We start from the raw sequence: 16,218 nt of genomic DNA on the forward strand, positions 1-16,218 counted from the left end.
GACATAGAAAAGTTTTTTTTTCTCTGCTTTTTATCGGTAGGTACTGCCAATAATATGAAAAATTCTGACGCAAAGGTTAAAGCTATTCAATCGATATAACTTTTACGCATCAGCTGGAGGTCAAAGAACAAAAAAATTCCTTTTGTGCTTGCTTTTAAATATAATTTTTTTTTCACAATCGAACGCTTGGTTGGCTATCTTTAATTCAATTAGGCATGTATTTTATTTTAGGATAAAAAATATTTAAAAAGAAAAAAAAAATTTGCTCTGACGATGATATTATGTATTGTATTGTTATGTTCTGTTTCTCATGTGCAAATATAATAAATTTGTTTTCTCGCTTATGCTTTTCTTCCTTTCTAGTCCTTTAATAAAATGGAATTAAAGGAAAGTAAAAGCAAAAAAAAGAAAGCTGAAAAAGGTTCGACATTTGTAACGCTGTCGCAAAAAGTAAACAGAAGTTGCCAAATTGTCAAAATACGCTCTTGACTTGCTGTATACGTACAAAAGTGAAAATAGAACATTTGCGCTTTTTTTTTATCAAATCTGTCAGCTTCTATATTCTCCTAATTCTTGTATTCTTCTCTTATGTACACAATAATTTGCCACAATACAATGATTCTATTCGTTTTTACAAGCCACATTTTTTTGTTTTATTTTTTGATGATAATCCCTAGGTTCTGTGTCATAAACATATAACTTTTGATCATACTTTTAAACTTGCAGTGGTGCTCACTGTTTCCACAATTTTTTTGCCATTGTTTAACAAGTGGAGTACGTATTTTAAACACAAAATTGAACATCTATTAATATTGCTTTAAATAAAGCCTAAATGACACAATTCGGCGAACCGCAATTTTTGCCGTAAAAATGAGTTGAAATCAACCGTCACGGTAACTTCGTGTCTTACCGTTAATACAGAGCCCTTGTACAGTGGTGGGCAAACTTTTATTTTTCGCGATACACCTTGATGGTGAGCCTCGAAAAAAACATCACGCGGCACTCTGGAGACCCACCACTTCCCTAGTGAGTGTACATGTTGTGCTGATCGGAAATGATAAACTTTGAGTTACCAACTTTGAAAACGTTAAAAAAACAACTTTAATTTTTTAATGAATTTTCTCGGATTTTTAATGGTTAACCTCAAAGGATTTTCCTTTTTCTCATATTTTACTGATGCTATGTCAAGGATATCCATACGAAGAAAACATTGTTAAAAATACCTTTTCATTTTTTCTCAACAAATAAAAAAGACAAACAATTTATTGAAAAGAATTTAAAGTAAGCATTGAAATTTTCAGTCAATTGAATTCAGGTATTTTATTATTATAAAATTTTGTTCCTTATTTTAGCTGATAAAACAGCTCGTGGAGAAATTTTTGGTAAACTTTTCATTATTCTGAAGCTAACAAAAATTGTTCAGGATATAACACTCGACCCATCTAAAAAGTAAAACTAAGAAGAATGTCATTTGTGCCACTTTACCGAGATAAGAAGCATAAATTCAAAAATGGCTATTGGACGTGGAACGAAACCGACTCGAAATTAAAATTCCATTCACATGGTATCAAACCGCATGATGGTATGGAAGAAAGACATAATCTGTGGAAAATGCCAGAGGCACTAAAAGTCAAAATAAAAGCTGCTGATAAGAAAGAGAAAAATGAAAATGCTTCCAACTTGGATGAAGTGGGTTTGAGATTTGTCAACGATATTGACGAAACTGAGGAGCAAATTTTTCTTGAATATTTCCAAAGACCAAAAAAGTTTTGTGACAGCAGATCAATTACGATTCAGGATATCAAAAATTTAGCATTCTTTACACTCAAATCAAAGATTACGAATGATATTATTGAATTCTTCCATACAAAGACTTTCGATAAATTTCTTAATGCCGTTATCTTTTATATCGATCAGTTCCTTCTAACTCTTGAATATCTATTAATCCGACGTGATGAACTAAGTCAAGAAATAAAGATTCGTGACACATATTCAATGAAAATTGAGCAATTTTTATCAAAGCAATTGAGTGATCGACGATTATTGATAGCACGTGAATACTCGAAAGTAAATAAAATTTCCATTTCAATTATTTATTTCTATTGAATATGCGGTATGTGTGATACATTATACTTATCTCCTTTTATTAGATTTTATTGAACAATTGTGAAGAGAATGAAGTTGGAAGAAAAAAACAGATTAAAACTGTGACAAAGATAAAAATGAAACCATCTGTGGAAAAGGAACAGATTTTCTTCGAATCAATGATTGATTTTACAATTCAATGCACTTTTATTGCGATGCATCGACGATGTTTCAAGACAATTTGTTAGTATCTATAATATTTCATATCTGTAGATGCAAAACCGATTTGATTATTCTATTATTCAATTTTCTCTCTTCCAGCATGTGAACTCAATCGTTTGTTCCGAACTGAATTTTTCAATATTGTGAAACATTTAGATTTTTGTCAATTTATTCTGAGTTTTCGGGAAAAGCAAGTTAGTAAGATAATTTTTTAAATCGATTCTTTGAAAACTTTATTGTAATTATGACAGATGTAGTTATATTATATCTTACTGATAATTAAAATATAAATGAGATGTTTATTTATCCGAGTTCAAATACAGACTGAACATTTGTATGAAAAGGGGTTTTCAACTATATACAATAAATATTATTCAAATCTCAAATACACGTTATAACAAATCTGTCAACTGTTATCAATATTTCTTCAATTTAACAGATTCTATTCGGACAAAATTGGTTGAAAGATTCTTTGAAAAATCATCGCCGCCAGTATTCTCCACTAATGGCAGAAATATTGAATATGTCACCAACAGTCGAAAATCATGAAGTTCTTAAAATTGGAGAAGAAAAATATTCTGGGTAATTGAATTATTGATTGTCATATCTCTCATAAATTTTGATTGCTCTTCTTTGTCTGTATCTGTCCTTTATTTAGAACTAACAAGTACTTGTATCACCTAGAGCAAAGTTTCACAACACCCGAGTGTCATTTGCACTTAATTGGAAAACGTCGTGGCATTTTAGGACATCCGAAGAGTTTTTATTATACGACATTAAATGTGAATGATTTTGCTGTGATGAAGATGAACTATTCTAATGACTATGATCCATATGGATTTATTCGTCGAACTTTTATCAACTTAAATACATCAGATGATTTTCTTAATACAAAAAGGTACAATTTTCTCATATTTGATGAGTAATGATGTAGATGGGTCATTAAGTAAGAAGTATTTAATCGTAGTGTTCATGATGAATTTCCTGAAATGATTTTAGATTGTTGCTTTTTTTTCAAATTTCCTTACATTTTATTTTCTTGTAATAGACGAAAGGATATGCCGACAAGATTAATTATCCAACGTGAACCATATGGTGGTATAAAGGATCAGATGAAAATGTGGAAGAGAAAGGAATCAATCATGAGTAAATTTGCTGAGGATTCCATTTCAGAATGAGTGAAATGCTTGACAAATAAGAAGCAAAGAATGAAAAATTGTCGCCGAGAGTAAAATCAAGTAAGACATTTTCTCATCCAAAATATGCATGTTACCAGATGTTCAACTCTTTCACAACCAAAATTGAATTGATTTTATTTTCCAAAATTGTTGTCACATGTCCCAAGATCTTTCCATATTCATGTTTATTTGCTATTCAAAATTAAAAATAATCATCATAATGCTACAATTCTCATGCTCATTACAACAAGATAATTCTTCACAACAGCATGTTTCTACTGCCTTAGAAATTGTAATACTTACTAAAATAAAGAAAAGTTGTGTGTTGATTGATTTTCTTTTGAATGCTAAGCATCTGTTTACGATTTGTTTATCAAATTAAGAGAAAATTTCGGGGTAATTTTCATTTTCTCTTCTTAATATTAAACTTAAAACAAATTGATACTTTGTGCTACTGTAACACTAGTCTTGTTAGAAGAAACGTAAAATGCCCTCGACACACAAAATAAGAGTAAACTAATGAGATTGTATGCAACGTGCATGCCTGTGAGAAAAACATTAAACATAAAATTGACTAAATTTAAAAATAGTACAGGAATATTATCGATTAAACAGTCCACACTTAGTGTTGTTCTACTCTTTTACGGTTAATGACTTTTGTTCTTGAATGGTTATACTTGTTATTATTGTTGTTATTGTTTATCGTGCATTAAAGTTTGATTGAAATATCTTCAAATTATTCCGGAATGTTGTTAAACAAGCAAATAAAATGTCATAAATATCAAAAGCATTTTATTAAAATGGGAAAATGAATGGAAGTAATTAGATTACATAAAATTGGAATTCATGTTTAAGAGCCATCGTACACACCCACTCGTTGTACTCAAAATTTTTGGCATGCTTTATTTTCAGTTTTCTTTTCAATTCCTTCCTTTTCTGTCTCACGATTTCATATTGCCTTTCGATTACTCATTCTGCTGTTTATATCCAAATTATCATGCTTGCTTACACTTACGTGCTAAAAGGAAATTACAAATTTCTTTACTTTTTTTATTTGCATAAAAAGGCCAAAATTTTTGTAGTAAATCCCTCAAGGTAATTCATTATGAGATCGATTTTTCTCTTCGCTTTTCTCAGTTTTACAAAGGAAACTTGAGATGATTTTAAAGATTGACCTGACACGTTCATATTCTTTTGATAAATGGACTTCCTATAAAATTGATTGCTCTAAAATTACAATAGTTTGATAGACCAGATACTTAAGTTAATTGAAGTTGACATATTGACATTTGATTTGTTTTTATCTATTTCAAGGATCTAGAAATTATAATTCTAAGCTAATTATTCGTACATAAATAAAAGTCCATCGGACTAGAAAATTGTGTAAATGAATCTCGAGCACATGTGTTGGATCAGATTTAATGAAGTGAACTATTTGCACAATTCAAGACATTAAACCTTTCTACTCAATTAAAATATTTTCAACCCCACAGAAAACCGTTGGCATTCTGCGTGTGATTGTATGTTTATCTGCTCAACATCAGCACGGTTTGCATTATTTTCTTAACTAACTTCATTGAATGAATTCTGGAATTGTTCCCTAAAGTAGTTTTGAATGCCTTCAGATATAAGTTCCCTCTTTATCCACAATAATATTGTAAAAGAATGAAGTTGGAAATAGATGGCATGGATATAAAGGAATTTTATCAAATTATAAGGAAGCATATGCGCAATTCAAATGCCACCATTCATTCAGTTATCCCTCTCTTATTTTTACATTTAACCACCAGTCATACTTAATAGGATGTCAAGAAAACAAGTGTATAAGGAGGAAAACGAGATGAAAATGGGAAATGCAGGGAATAAATTATGAGACACTTGGGATTTTCAAATTTTACACATTTCATAATGCAATTTAGATAAATCGATGATATCATAAAATAGGGTGCGAATAACAACTTTCTTTTATTGCTTCCGGCATAATGTTTTGAATTAGAAATGTAATAAAATCAAATTAAATTTTTTATCTTCGATGATTTTTTATAACGGTTATTTGTAATTTGAAATTTTTATCCATTTTCTTGTGACACAAAAATCAAAGACAACATCGATAAAATTCTCTGAAAAATTAATTATTGATTAATCTAAAGCAATCATGTCAAATAAACGTGTTAAGAAGTATAACAGTGACTTTTCAAGCTCAGATGAAGAGGATATAAAAGTAAGTATTGATAAAATTGCCGTAATTCATAAGATTTGATGAAAAAATTGAAATTTTTAGCCTAAAAAGTTAAAAAGTGAAAAATTACCAGAACAAACGAAAATTAAGTCCGATAATATTCCGGAAAAGGAAATTGATGATGAAGGAAATGAATATTTTTCACTTGGAAGAGGTCGCCGTATTTATTCGTCATTCTTTAAAGGAAAACGTTATATTAATATTCGTGAATATTATGAAGATAAGAAAAGTGGGAAAATGAAACCTGGAAATAAAGGAATAACTTTGAATGCACTTGAATGGAACAATTTGAAGGCTGTTGCTGATCAATTTCATCTTGCTCTCGAACAATAATTTCAACACCTTGATATAAACAAACATTATCGACATGTTTAGGTAAGTTAAACTGATATGGTACATGGAATTGTTATGGGAATTTAATTTCAACAAGTCGAAGTTTGACAGTTTAAAGAAACAGTGACCATGGGAAAATGTAAGGGTTTTCATCTGAGGATAATAAATACATAAAAAGCGAAACGCTATTAAATGCCGACCTTTTGTTATTTCATCAAATATAATGTTATGTAAATTCTAGTCTTAAATTTTATCCTTTATGCTTTATTTTTTTTTCTAGAATTAAATGTCATCAAAGCAATAAATTTAAGGTTCACAGAATAGAAGATGTGTGAGCAAACTTCATAAAAGTTACAAAGACAAATAATGTTAAATGTATAATTCAAGATAAAGGCTATCACCACGGTAAGGATTTAAATAAACATAAATATAAGATTCTAAAGCAATATTCTTCAATTAAAATCTTTCCGTTCAATGCTTAGATTCAGGAAATTAAAAATCAAACGAACAAGAATTGCATTTTCGTGTTTAATTGATATCATATTGTGAACAAGTTCGTGCTACGAAAATCTATAGATTATTATCATGCTGTTCGGCTGATCATTTACAATATTAAGCATTAAATGAGAACTATTTCAACTCAATGGAAGTCGCTGTCAGTCAGCAATAAATTTATTTGCAACAAAATATTTTCCTCATTTTTTTCGATTGACATGAAAAGTTCTTATTGAATGTATTTGAACTGAATCATGAATTTTGGCTTCGATTTGCACTAAAAAAGGAGAAAAGAAATCGTGAAGAATGAGTGAATTTATGCTTTAGTTATTCAATCAATATCAAAACAGTAAGAAAAATTGTTATTCATTCTTTACATTATATCGCATAATACTTTCTGTACAAACATGTACGCATTTGATTTCTGATTCCTTTCGTTCAGAGTACGTCATGAATTTATTCACTTTCCTAGTTTTATTTCATATCCATCTAATCATTTGCTTTTTATCTCCGTTTGTACGTTACTTCTCAAAATATATTTCTGTACATTTCATAAACCGTAGTGAAGGAATGCGAAAAGGAAAAATATTCATGAAATTAGATTAGGTATGTTAATGTTAAGGTATTTTGGCACTAAATTTGGAGAGAAGGAAATCACATATTAATATTAATCCATACTGTTCTCGTGTAACTTAATATCATGCGAGTAAACATGTTTTGTACCCAAAATTTTTCCGCTTCCGTCTCAAGTGATGATTACTCAATTTTCGATCTCTATGTAAATGTCCACTTTATTTACGCAAAACATCCATTTTATGCTAAGAATATGATTTATGACATTCACACTATGAAGCTAGATCGATAAAAGAAGCGAAACTTTTGGCAGTGAAAGTACAGTTAAATATCTCAATTAAAACTTTGTGCTTGTTCCTGTTCCTGTGTATTTTTGTTTTGAATAATTACGACTCAAATGTGTCGTAAGAATAGCACTAAAAAATCAAATAGAAATTATTCATGATTGTTCATCGGTACACATTTCATGACGGTAGCTTAGTGTATGAAAAATATTACATGTACGTCCGTCCTTTTGTTCCTTTCAAAAGCATAAAAAATATTTTATGTCTAATATTGTACACATATTACAGAGTATAAACACGGTGTTAGAGGGATAGGAAGAAAACCTAATTAATTTCATTATCACACATGTGTGTACCGACGAAACTGTATTCAGAATTTCGCTAAACTTCTTTTTTTAGAGGCTTCTCTGTTCTGTGCATGACATAACTGAAAACAAACATTCATTAGGTGTGAGGTATTTGAAAAGAAGTAAAAATCTTGAGGAACAAAAAAATTGTTGCTGCTTTTTACCTCCTATTCTAAACACAAAATATATGAACCTAGAAAGAAATGATATAGAATATTTGTCATTGTCAGTGTGCAATAATAACTCCTGCTTTCACTTTGGAATATCTGAGAGTCGAATGCTTAACTATTTATGGAATGTTCCTCAACATTCCGTAATTTATGTGCTTCTATTGAAAGCGACCCAAACAAAAGGAGGGAAAAAAATTTCATCACAAAAAAAAGAAGCTGAAATGAAAACACAAAAAGAATCAGCGATGAAAACGAAAAAATTTCCTTCCTTATTATACATTTTTTCCTTTTTTTAATATACCTGTATACCTCTATTAACTTTCAAACTTTCCTGATCTTCAAACTTAATCCCACAGCTCTGTTATGGTCAGGTAAATGCGTTAATTAAGGGGGCAAAATGGAAAAAAATTATTTTACAAAAAAATTGCAACAAAAAAGGTTTTTTTTACTTTTTTTACCTTTAAATGTGATAAGGATCTTAAGATTCATTCAGATTTTATTTCTCTCTGGACCTTTTTTTTTTCTTTTTTAATTTTAGAGTAGCCAATATTGATGTTAGGTTTACAATTTTGAGCAAAAAATATATTTTGTTTTGCATGACAATATATATGCTTTGATCCTTTATGACTTTTCAGAACAATACCACTGAGGCATAATAATTTGTCAAATAGATGACTCATACTCTAAAAATAAATTAATATGTATATTATTAAGCCTTCTTTGATGCTTATATGCATTATTAATGAATAAAATTTAAATTTTTTAATCTGTTTTGTTATTTTTTGGACAATCATATTTTAATTGATGTAGGAACGTTCATGTTTTCCTTCATTTTCTCTCCACTTACATAGGTTTACGGTATATTTATTTTGAACATTTTTGTTACACTCATAGTCTTTCCATAATATAATATTCCATTTTTTTTGCTATTGTCATCAGGAAAAAAGCTGTGAAGCGGAGAGAAAAAATCGCATTAGTTTGTGACAAGAGGATACTCTATCTCCTAAGTGCCGTCTGAGTGTATAAATGTATATTGTATAAGGTATTTTTGATCAAATATTGAATGGTATAGGAAATGAGAACACAGAGGATACAAAAAAAATATGCACATTAAGTGGAGATAGGAAGCTTTGTGAAGGAAATAACAAAAATTTCATACATATTTACTACATTTGCCCGTTGTCGTTCATTGAAAAAAAGTCTTACTTGTAAAGAAAAATCGACTTACTGTTTTTATACTACATATATTATCAAAATGAAACAAATGAGGAAGGAATGTGAGGAAAAGTAAAAAAAATATGAAAAAAGTTCAGGAAACAGCTGGTGTGTCAGTTTGTAAATAGAGCATGGAAACAGAGACGTGAAAAATGAATGGTGGTCATGAGAGAAATGGAAGACAACAAGCCGAGGACAGAGTTGTTGATAAATAATCTTCCTGTTTTTTTTGGAACTGACATTCAAAAATCTATTTTGACCATTGATCAATTTGCATTAGTAGGAGTTCCTAATCAATAATGTACGGAGCACTGACTAACATTCCATTTGTAACAACCCTGTCTATACTAAGTATGATACTATCCTTTCACGTATGAAAATTGCACGAACGTGTTGGAGACTCCTGAGGCCATTAATTTATAATGTTGTCTATACCCCTGACATATATAAAGTTATCCAACTGTACAAAAACTCGAGATGAAATTTAATTTTTTTAGAGCATTACATCCCCAAATTTTCATGCAATAAAGAAAAGTGTGTGGACATCTCTTCTACACAAAATTTCCATTAATTTCATGTACATCAGTGCTATGCTGAAATAAAAATGGTAATTAGTTACATCAATCATGTTAAGGATTCTTTTTATACTGATCCGTGCATGTGAGCGTATGTTACTTTGATACATCATCATTATCATCATCTCATGAATGTAGGAAAGGAAAAATTCCTGAATTGCTTCTTCTTAATTTCCTTTTCTTGAACATTCACAGAAGAAAAAAATCTACATCCATCAATTCATTCATCTTACTCATCTGCTTTCCATTGGGAAGTTAAATTGAAAGGCTGAATAAATGTGAGTTTGTTATTATAGCCTCAAATAATAAGATTGAGATTTAAAATGCTGCTTTTGTGGTAGATGGTAAATTGATTACCTTTTAGACCAGTGTTGTCCAAACTTTTTTGTGTCCCTGCACAGCTAGATGGTAAATCACGACGACACCGCACACGGTATGCAGCTCATGGTATTTCCAAAAAATTGTGGCTGCACATTATTGTTCCACAGCTCACAGTTTGGACTACACTGTATTAGACTATTTTAAAAACCAGCATATGTCATTGAGGGTTAAGTTACATGAATGGACATAAAAAGTATGAATACTTTCTATTTTTGGTAAATCCAGACAAAACACCTGTGAACATTTTGCTTTTATAAGTATTGTAAAGCACCAACTTTTGTTTAATTCTGAACTTTCTTAAAATAAAATCTTGTTTAAATTGTACAATCTAGATAAACTTGTTCTATATTTATGTAAAATATACCCGATACATAACTATATAGCTTGATGTCTTTGTTGAGAATAATAATGAAAAGGTAAGTTCAATAGATAGTTCGGACATAGGGGCGTATTTGACAAAAAAAAAGGGATTTTGCTTTCGAGAATCTAGAGGAATACTCTGTTAACTCAATCAAACATGTCAACCTGTGCTTTTTATTAAAATGGGTAGTTTCCTAAAAAGGACAAAGTTTAAAAAAAATGTAGGCTAGAAAATGGAAACAATTAATCTTTGTAATGTGAAATAGTGGACGGAGAACATTTCTTCAATGACATGTAAAGTAATAAGTAAATTTTACAGGATGTAAATTTTTTGTGCTGTATTCTAAAGAATAAATGACTTGATTATTTAACCCCTTACAGACAATGAGCATGTTCAATTTTGCGAGCATCCTCATGAGTCTGCTTCTATTCTGTTGATTATAATTGTCTAAAAGTGAGAATTTCAATCTCTTAATTTGCTGTACATATTTATGATGAGAAAACATGAAAACATGTGTATAAGCAATGCAACTACACGTACGTTAAAAAAAAACTAGTTTTAAGCATTCTTATAATGAAGTTGGCGTGCTGCATGGTAATTAAATAGCTGACAAATAATTAATTTTCCAATTCGACTAAAACTAAATTGAATTACACCTTATGTTTTAGTATGATTGTGCTTCATGAAAACCTACATGAGCAAATTTTGAAAATTTCTAGGTTAGAATGATAAATTTTAATGCTGATAAAACATGGCAATGCAACGACAGCAAACATAACACATTTAATGAAAAATAACAGAGAAGTTTAATTTGCGATAAACTGCACGCTTATAACGTCACGATAAATTAAGTGCACGATGCGTAGAAAATGCATCCTGTCTTGTTTATAAATTTAGATTAATTTCATTGCACTCTTTCTCACTCACTTGCAATTTTATGTAGGCAGTGCACTGTTTTGTAGCTAAATATTCTCAACATATTTAATATGCAAATTGCTCATTTTCCATCTTAATTTGTAGAGCGAATTACATTTTAATGTGTCACATTTAAGATTTATAAAAATTAATAACTGAATACTTACTTCACTTAGTTTTACTGCATTTCTCATTTTCAACACATTTGCTATAATTTTTCAAAAATATGAAAAGTAAAAGATGAAAGGATGATGTGAGAGGAACACATGTTACAGTTCAAATTGGACAAGAAATAAATGCTTCAAGTAATGATTTTAATGAATTTTTCCATATTGTAGAAACTGTAAAATTGATTCATTTCCAATTATTTTAAACTAAAATTTCCTGATGTCAAGAACATTTTAAACTTCTTTGGTATTTTGAACTGAAAAATCTGTCAATTCCAAAGCTTCAAAGACTTTAGATTTAAACAAAATTATTTTTTATCATTAGAAACAGATGAACTAATAGAAACAGCAATAATAATCAAAAGACAAACTTCACAATCATCAAAATATCATTTAAATTCCAGGATGTACCCAAAAGAGGTGGTTAGTATAGATTAGTGGCGACGAACAACATATTTTACCTTAAAAATGGATCAAAATCCATTGTTATGATGTCGACAGGGCAACTTCGAGTCTTCCCTTTAATACGGGGACGCAGCGGTGCAGAACTGAACTTTAACTTTTTAGAAATTAAGATAAAATATAGAAGTTTATGAACTAGAATTTATTCAATAAGCTTTTATGAAAAATTAAGATGCATTATAAATCTCGTTTAACAGATCCTTTGTGCACACAAAATAAATTCAATGAGAAAGGTTAAAAGTTGAAAATTTAAATAATGAAGCAAAAAGTAAAGTTTCAGAGCAGCAACATTTACGGCAAGAGTTATTTGACGTTAAGAGAATATGGGATTTGAATTATTTTAGTCTCACTTCAAAAACAAAAAGTATGGTTGGTTAAAAGCCATTTAAAATTATGTCATCGCATGTTTTTTCACTGAAGTAAGTGCATGATATATAAACACAAACTTTAACATTGTATACGGAGTCATGCACACTTTTTTGATAAGGAGTGTATTAGGATTTGCTCAGTTTGGGTTCTTAATAATAATGGATTTTATGGATTTGTTCTTAAATGGATACCTAAAAGTTCAATCAACTAATGGGAAATGTTTCCTCTTATTTTGGAGGAACTGATTTCAGATAAATCGATTTGAAAAGCTTTTGTGCCTGCTGAGCTTTTTCAACCATATCAAAGTAAACGTGATTATCAGTTTAATTTTCTGCTCCTATGGTTAACCTTAAAGATTTATTGCATGTCTTGTTGTGCACACTATGTATGTTTATGTTTGAAATTCTCGACACATGAAATGCGTATAAGAAAAACTTTTATTTGATCCTTTTCATGGCATAATGAAACTTTCGAAAAATGAAAAGTAAATAAAAAGTTTCAATTTTCTAGACAGCATTGCCTTTGTTAAGTGGGTAGAAAAGGATTTTTCTCTTTTTACTGGCCACCAAAAAAAGAGAGCTCTTCATTCTTGAACGCCTATGTTGTCAGATATTTTTATATTCTCATTCTGTTTTTACTCATTTCTCTTAGCCTTTCATTTCATTTTTTTCAGCCTTAAGGAATCATTTCTTAAACTTTAAATGTTTTAACACTTATCTTTCTGCCATCACTAAAAGGTCATCTTTTTTCGTCAGATTAGAAATTAAAAGGAGGAGAGAAAAAAATAATAAAAGGAAAGGAAGTATTGTTATGGAGAAAATTGGACGGAAATATCTTAATTTTCACCCTTTTATATTTGGCTTGATTTCTTATTTGAGTTTTTTTTTATTAGAGACAAAATTAGATTTTAATATTTGTGATTCTCTGAAGAGATATCATACAAACTTAGAATATCATGTAATAGAGGCACTCAAAATAGTATCCCTTCTAACCTTTTGAAACTCTCAAACGGACTTTTTTCTTATCTCATTTTATTTTATTTCCTGAAAACATGACAAAAAAAATGGGTGAAGTCTAAAGTGATATCAATTTGAAAACTATCTACTTTTCCCATCTTAGATTGCAGTTTGAAAGATATAAAAAGAATGTGTATCATGTCCAATACAAAATCTTATCAACTTATCATGGATGTACTTTAAGCGCATTGCAAGCTGTGTATTCATTCTATTCAGTGCAATAAAAATTTATCAGAAACACTTCCATAAAAGTATTTGCTTTATCTACTTAGTGCTGATATCTGGATTTCTTAAATTTTGCAGGATTCGGAACTTTACAGTATTTAAATCATATTTTATTTCATAATCATACATTTCCTCAAAATTCCTTATGTTAATTGCCAAAAAAAATATTTTTGATGTCATCTGGCCACACTTGGCTGTCATGACAAACTTGTACAAATCGAGAAGTTCATCATTATTTAGGCAGAGATATAAGTTTGACGAAAATTTTTATATTTTTTTACTGAGTCGCCTGCACAGAAATTTGAGAACCATTTCAGTACATTTCATTTTAAATTAAAGATACTTCAAATTGGTTCAATGATAGCAATAAGATTTCAATTTATTAAATTTAATGAGAAATGCTATTTATGTATATAGATCACTTGAGACAAAATAGAAAAATATATGTGCAGTACTGAGAAGAATCTTGCTTTCAATTTGTTGCGAGCTCATTTTCTTTCTACGTCTAATCTTGCATGAGAAATCATTCACATTCATTATAAATAATAATTTCCAACATTGCAAAGTCATTAGAAGGTAAACATGTCTTCTTGTGTCTTTTATACTTACTAAACAGCAACAGAGTAATACAAGATCATGACATGGGGAAAAATGGAAGAAAAGGAAAGATGCGAACATAAAGCTCAATGTAAACTTTCTCATTTATAATGATTTCTTTCTTTGCTTTTATTATGATTTTACTTGAAATGAAGTCAACTTTCTCATTTTATTTCGCGTTTGTTCCTTACTTTTCTCTATAAAAGAGATTTTTCTTTTTTGCAAAGGCGATAAAAATTTCACATTAACTTTTTTTTTTCGTATGACGATGATTTTCAAGTTTTAACTTTTATTCATATTCATTGCTCCATCATTATACTGACTGTTTCATGTCATATGGATATATTTTAAAGCTTTCATATAAGCTCACCCGAACAGCACAATATAACGAATTTCATTTTGCAGAAAAAATTTATCAAAATCAGCCGTCACAGTGTCGCATGTCATTTTTAGGTTTTACCGTTAATACGACGACGTACCAGCTCCCTGGCGAACATGGTGTGTTGTTCGGATCAGCTTTTTGATTCAAATATGTGTTATGATGACTCATGAAATGTTTAGTTTTTTGATGACTTGACTGTGTCAAGGTTTCACTTTTTTTCGTTTGAAAGGTCATATTTTAAGCAGTTTCTTGTGTCAGAAATTAATGAAATGTTTAACTCGTTAATTATGGCCGACTTAAAATAAAATGTCATTGTCACCCATTATGACAATGTGAACATAGGCGTATGATATTCTTCTGACACAAAACGCTGCTTAAAATGACCTGACGATACCGATGCAGTTGATTTCGATAAATTTTTGCTGTGAAATGCGAATGGGTGCACGGGTGACCTATATCTAACGTCCAATTTCAAGACCTAAACATTCATGATTTTTTCCCTTGTTGGTTTTCATTAAAAATGTTATTCTACAAACATAGCCAATTCATTGGAGATTGTCATCAATAGGTAGGCAGGTTGTAGAAATGAAAACTGGATATAAAGAATTCATTTAATTAAAACATATCCCAAATATAGGAAATGAAAAAAAAAATCTGTTTTATGATGATGAAAAAATGTTGATGAAATTTATTATTTAAATGCAATACGGGATATTGATATGATCCAATTTTCACAGAAACCGGCGAATATATTCTTTATTTGGCTAAAATGATACGAAAAATTATATGAAATCGATTTATATAGCGTATAGACATATTCATGACATGTCGCCAGCTAAAAAAATTTTTATTGTTTTTATAATTGACTTTTTTGAATGTAACGGATATTCAAAAAAAAATTTTTGTCCCATACATACACGTTTTTATTGCCAGAATTCACTGTTCAGGAAATTGAGAATGAAAATCCATAAAAAAGTTTAAATACTTATGGAAATATTACATTATATGAAACGTCCTCATGCATTTATATTTTTTTACTTTTATGTTAGCATTAACTGTATGCATTTTGAAGGCTTCAGGAATTTATGCGTCAACATTCCTAAATCAAAAGATGTTTAGATAATAACAGAAATAGAACGTTGAATGCTTTCAATCTAAAACAAATGAACAAGAAGAATCAGTAAACCTTTTCTCAAGGAAATCGTACCATAATAAGAAGCTCTTTAAGAGACAACACTCAAGGGAGATTTTATCACTTAATTAGCAAGAATTTTCATAACCCTTATGAAGTATGATGTTGGCTATCTGTTTAGATTCTACATGCATCTTGATTGCCTGATGTAATATATGAATTGTCTTCTTTGATAGATATTATGTGGAATAGAAGAGCTGACTCAATATAAGACTCGAGTTCTGACTATAGCTATGTTCTCTTCCAATATCTAGCCAGCCTCCACATATATCTCATTTTACTTAATTAATTTCAAGTATATATTATTTAAATTATTAATTAACATTCCCAACAGTGCATGGCAGTTTGTGGTATGTTTTCTGAATTTTCTATTATTATAAAGTAAACATAAACTTATAATAAAAGCCAATTTAGGTTTTCCTTACGGCTTATCTT

At 29.7% G+C, this 16,218-nt stretch overlaps 2 protein-coding genes across 3 annotated transcripts; both read left to right on the plus strand.

Moving 5' to 3' along the window:
* The first annotated feature begins 1,464 nt into the window (after window positions 1-1,464).
* LOC139090707 (protein phosphatase 1 regulatory subunit 36-like) lies at window positions 1,465-3,485 on the plus strand. The gene is made up of 6 exons (XM_070640505.1): window positions 1,465-2,067; window positions 2,151-2,328; window positions 2,407-2,501; window positions 2,747-2,889; window positions 2,966-3,205; window positions 3,356-3,485. The coding sequence occupies exons 1-6, from the start codon at window positions 1,465-1,467 to the stop codon at window positions 3,483-3,485; spliced, it is 1,389 nt and encodes a 462-aa protein (XP_070496606.1).
* Window positions 3,486-5,572: 2,087 nt separating this feature from the next.
* Window positions 5,573-6,730, plus strand: LOC139090799 (putative RNA polymerase II transcriptional coactivator). 2 transcript variants are annotated; one of them, XR_011544456.1, is made up of 4 exons: window positions 5,573-5,706; window positions 5,767-6,099; window positions 6,338-6,462; window positions 6,540-6,730. XR_011544456.1 is itself a non-coding variant. In XM_070640617.1 (2 exons), the coding sequence occupies exons 1-2, from the start codon at window positions 5,641-5,643 to the stop codon at window positions 6,055-6,057; spliced, it is 357 nt and encodes a 118-aa protein (XP_070496718.1). In that variant the 5' UTR covers window positions 5,573-5,640; the 3' UTR covers window positions 6,058-6,250. The 2 variants fall into 2 exon arrangements, 1 of the variants encoding a protein (XP_070496718.1); XM_070640617.1 differs by lacking the exons at window positions 6,338-6,462; window positions 6,540-6,730 and having other exon boundaries at window positions 5,767-6,250.
* The last annotated feature ends 9,488 nt before the right edge of the window (window positions 6,731-16,218 follow it).

Source organism: Chironomus tepperi, unplaced genomic scaffold, assembly GCF_022539635.2.
Source record: "Chironomus tepperi strain 1889 unplaced genomic scaffold, CSIRO-AGI_Ctep_v1 contig_219, whole genome shotgun sequence".
NCBI lineage: Eukaryota > Metazoa > Arthropoda > Insecta > Diptera > Chironomidae > Chironomus > Chironomus tepperi.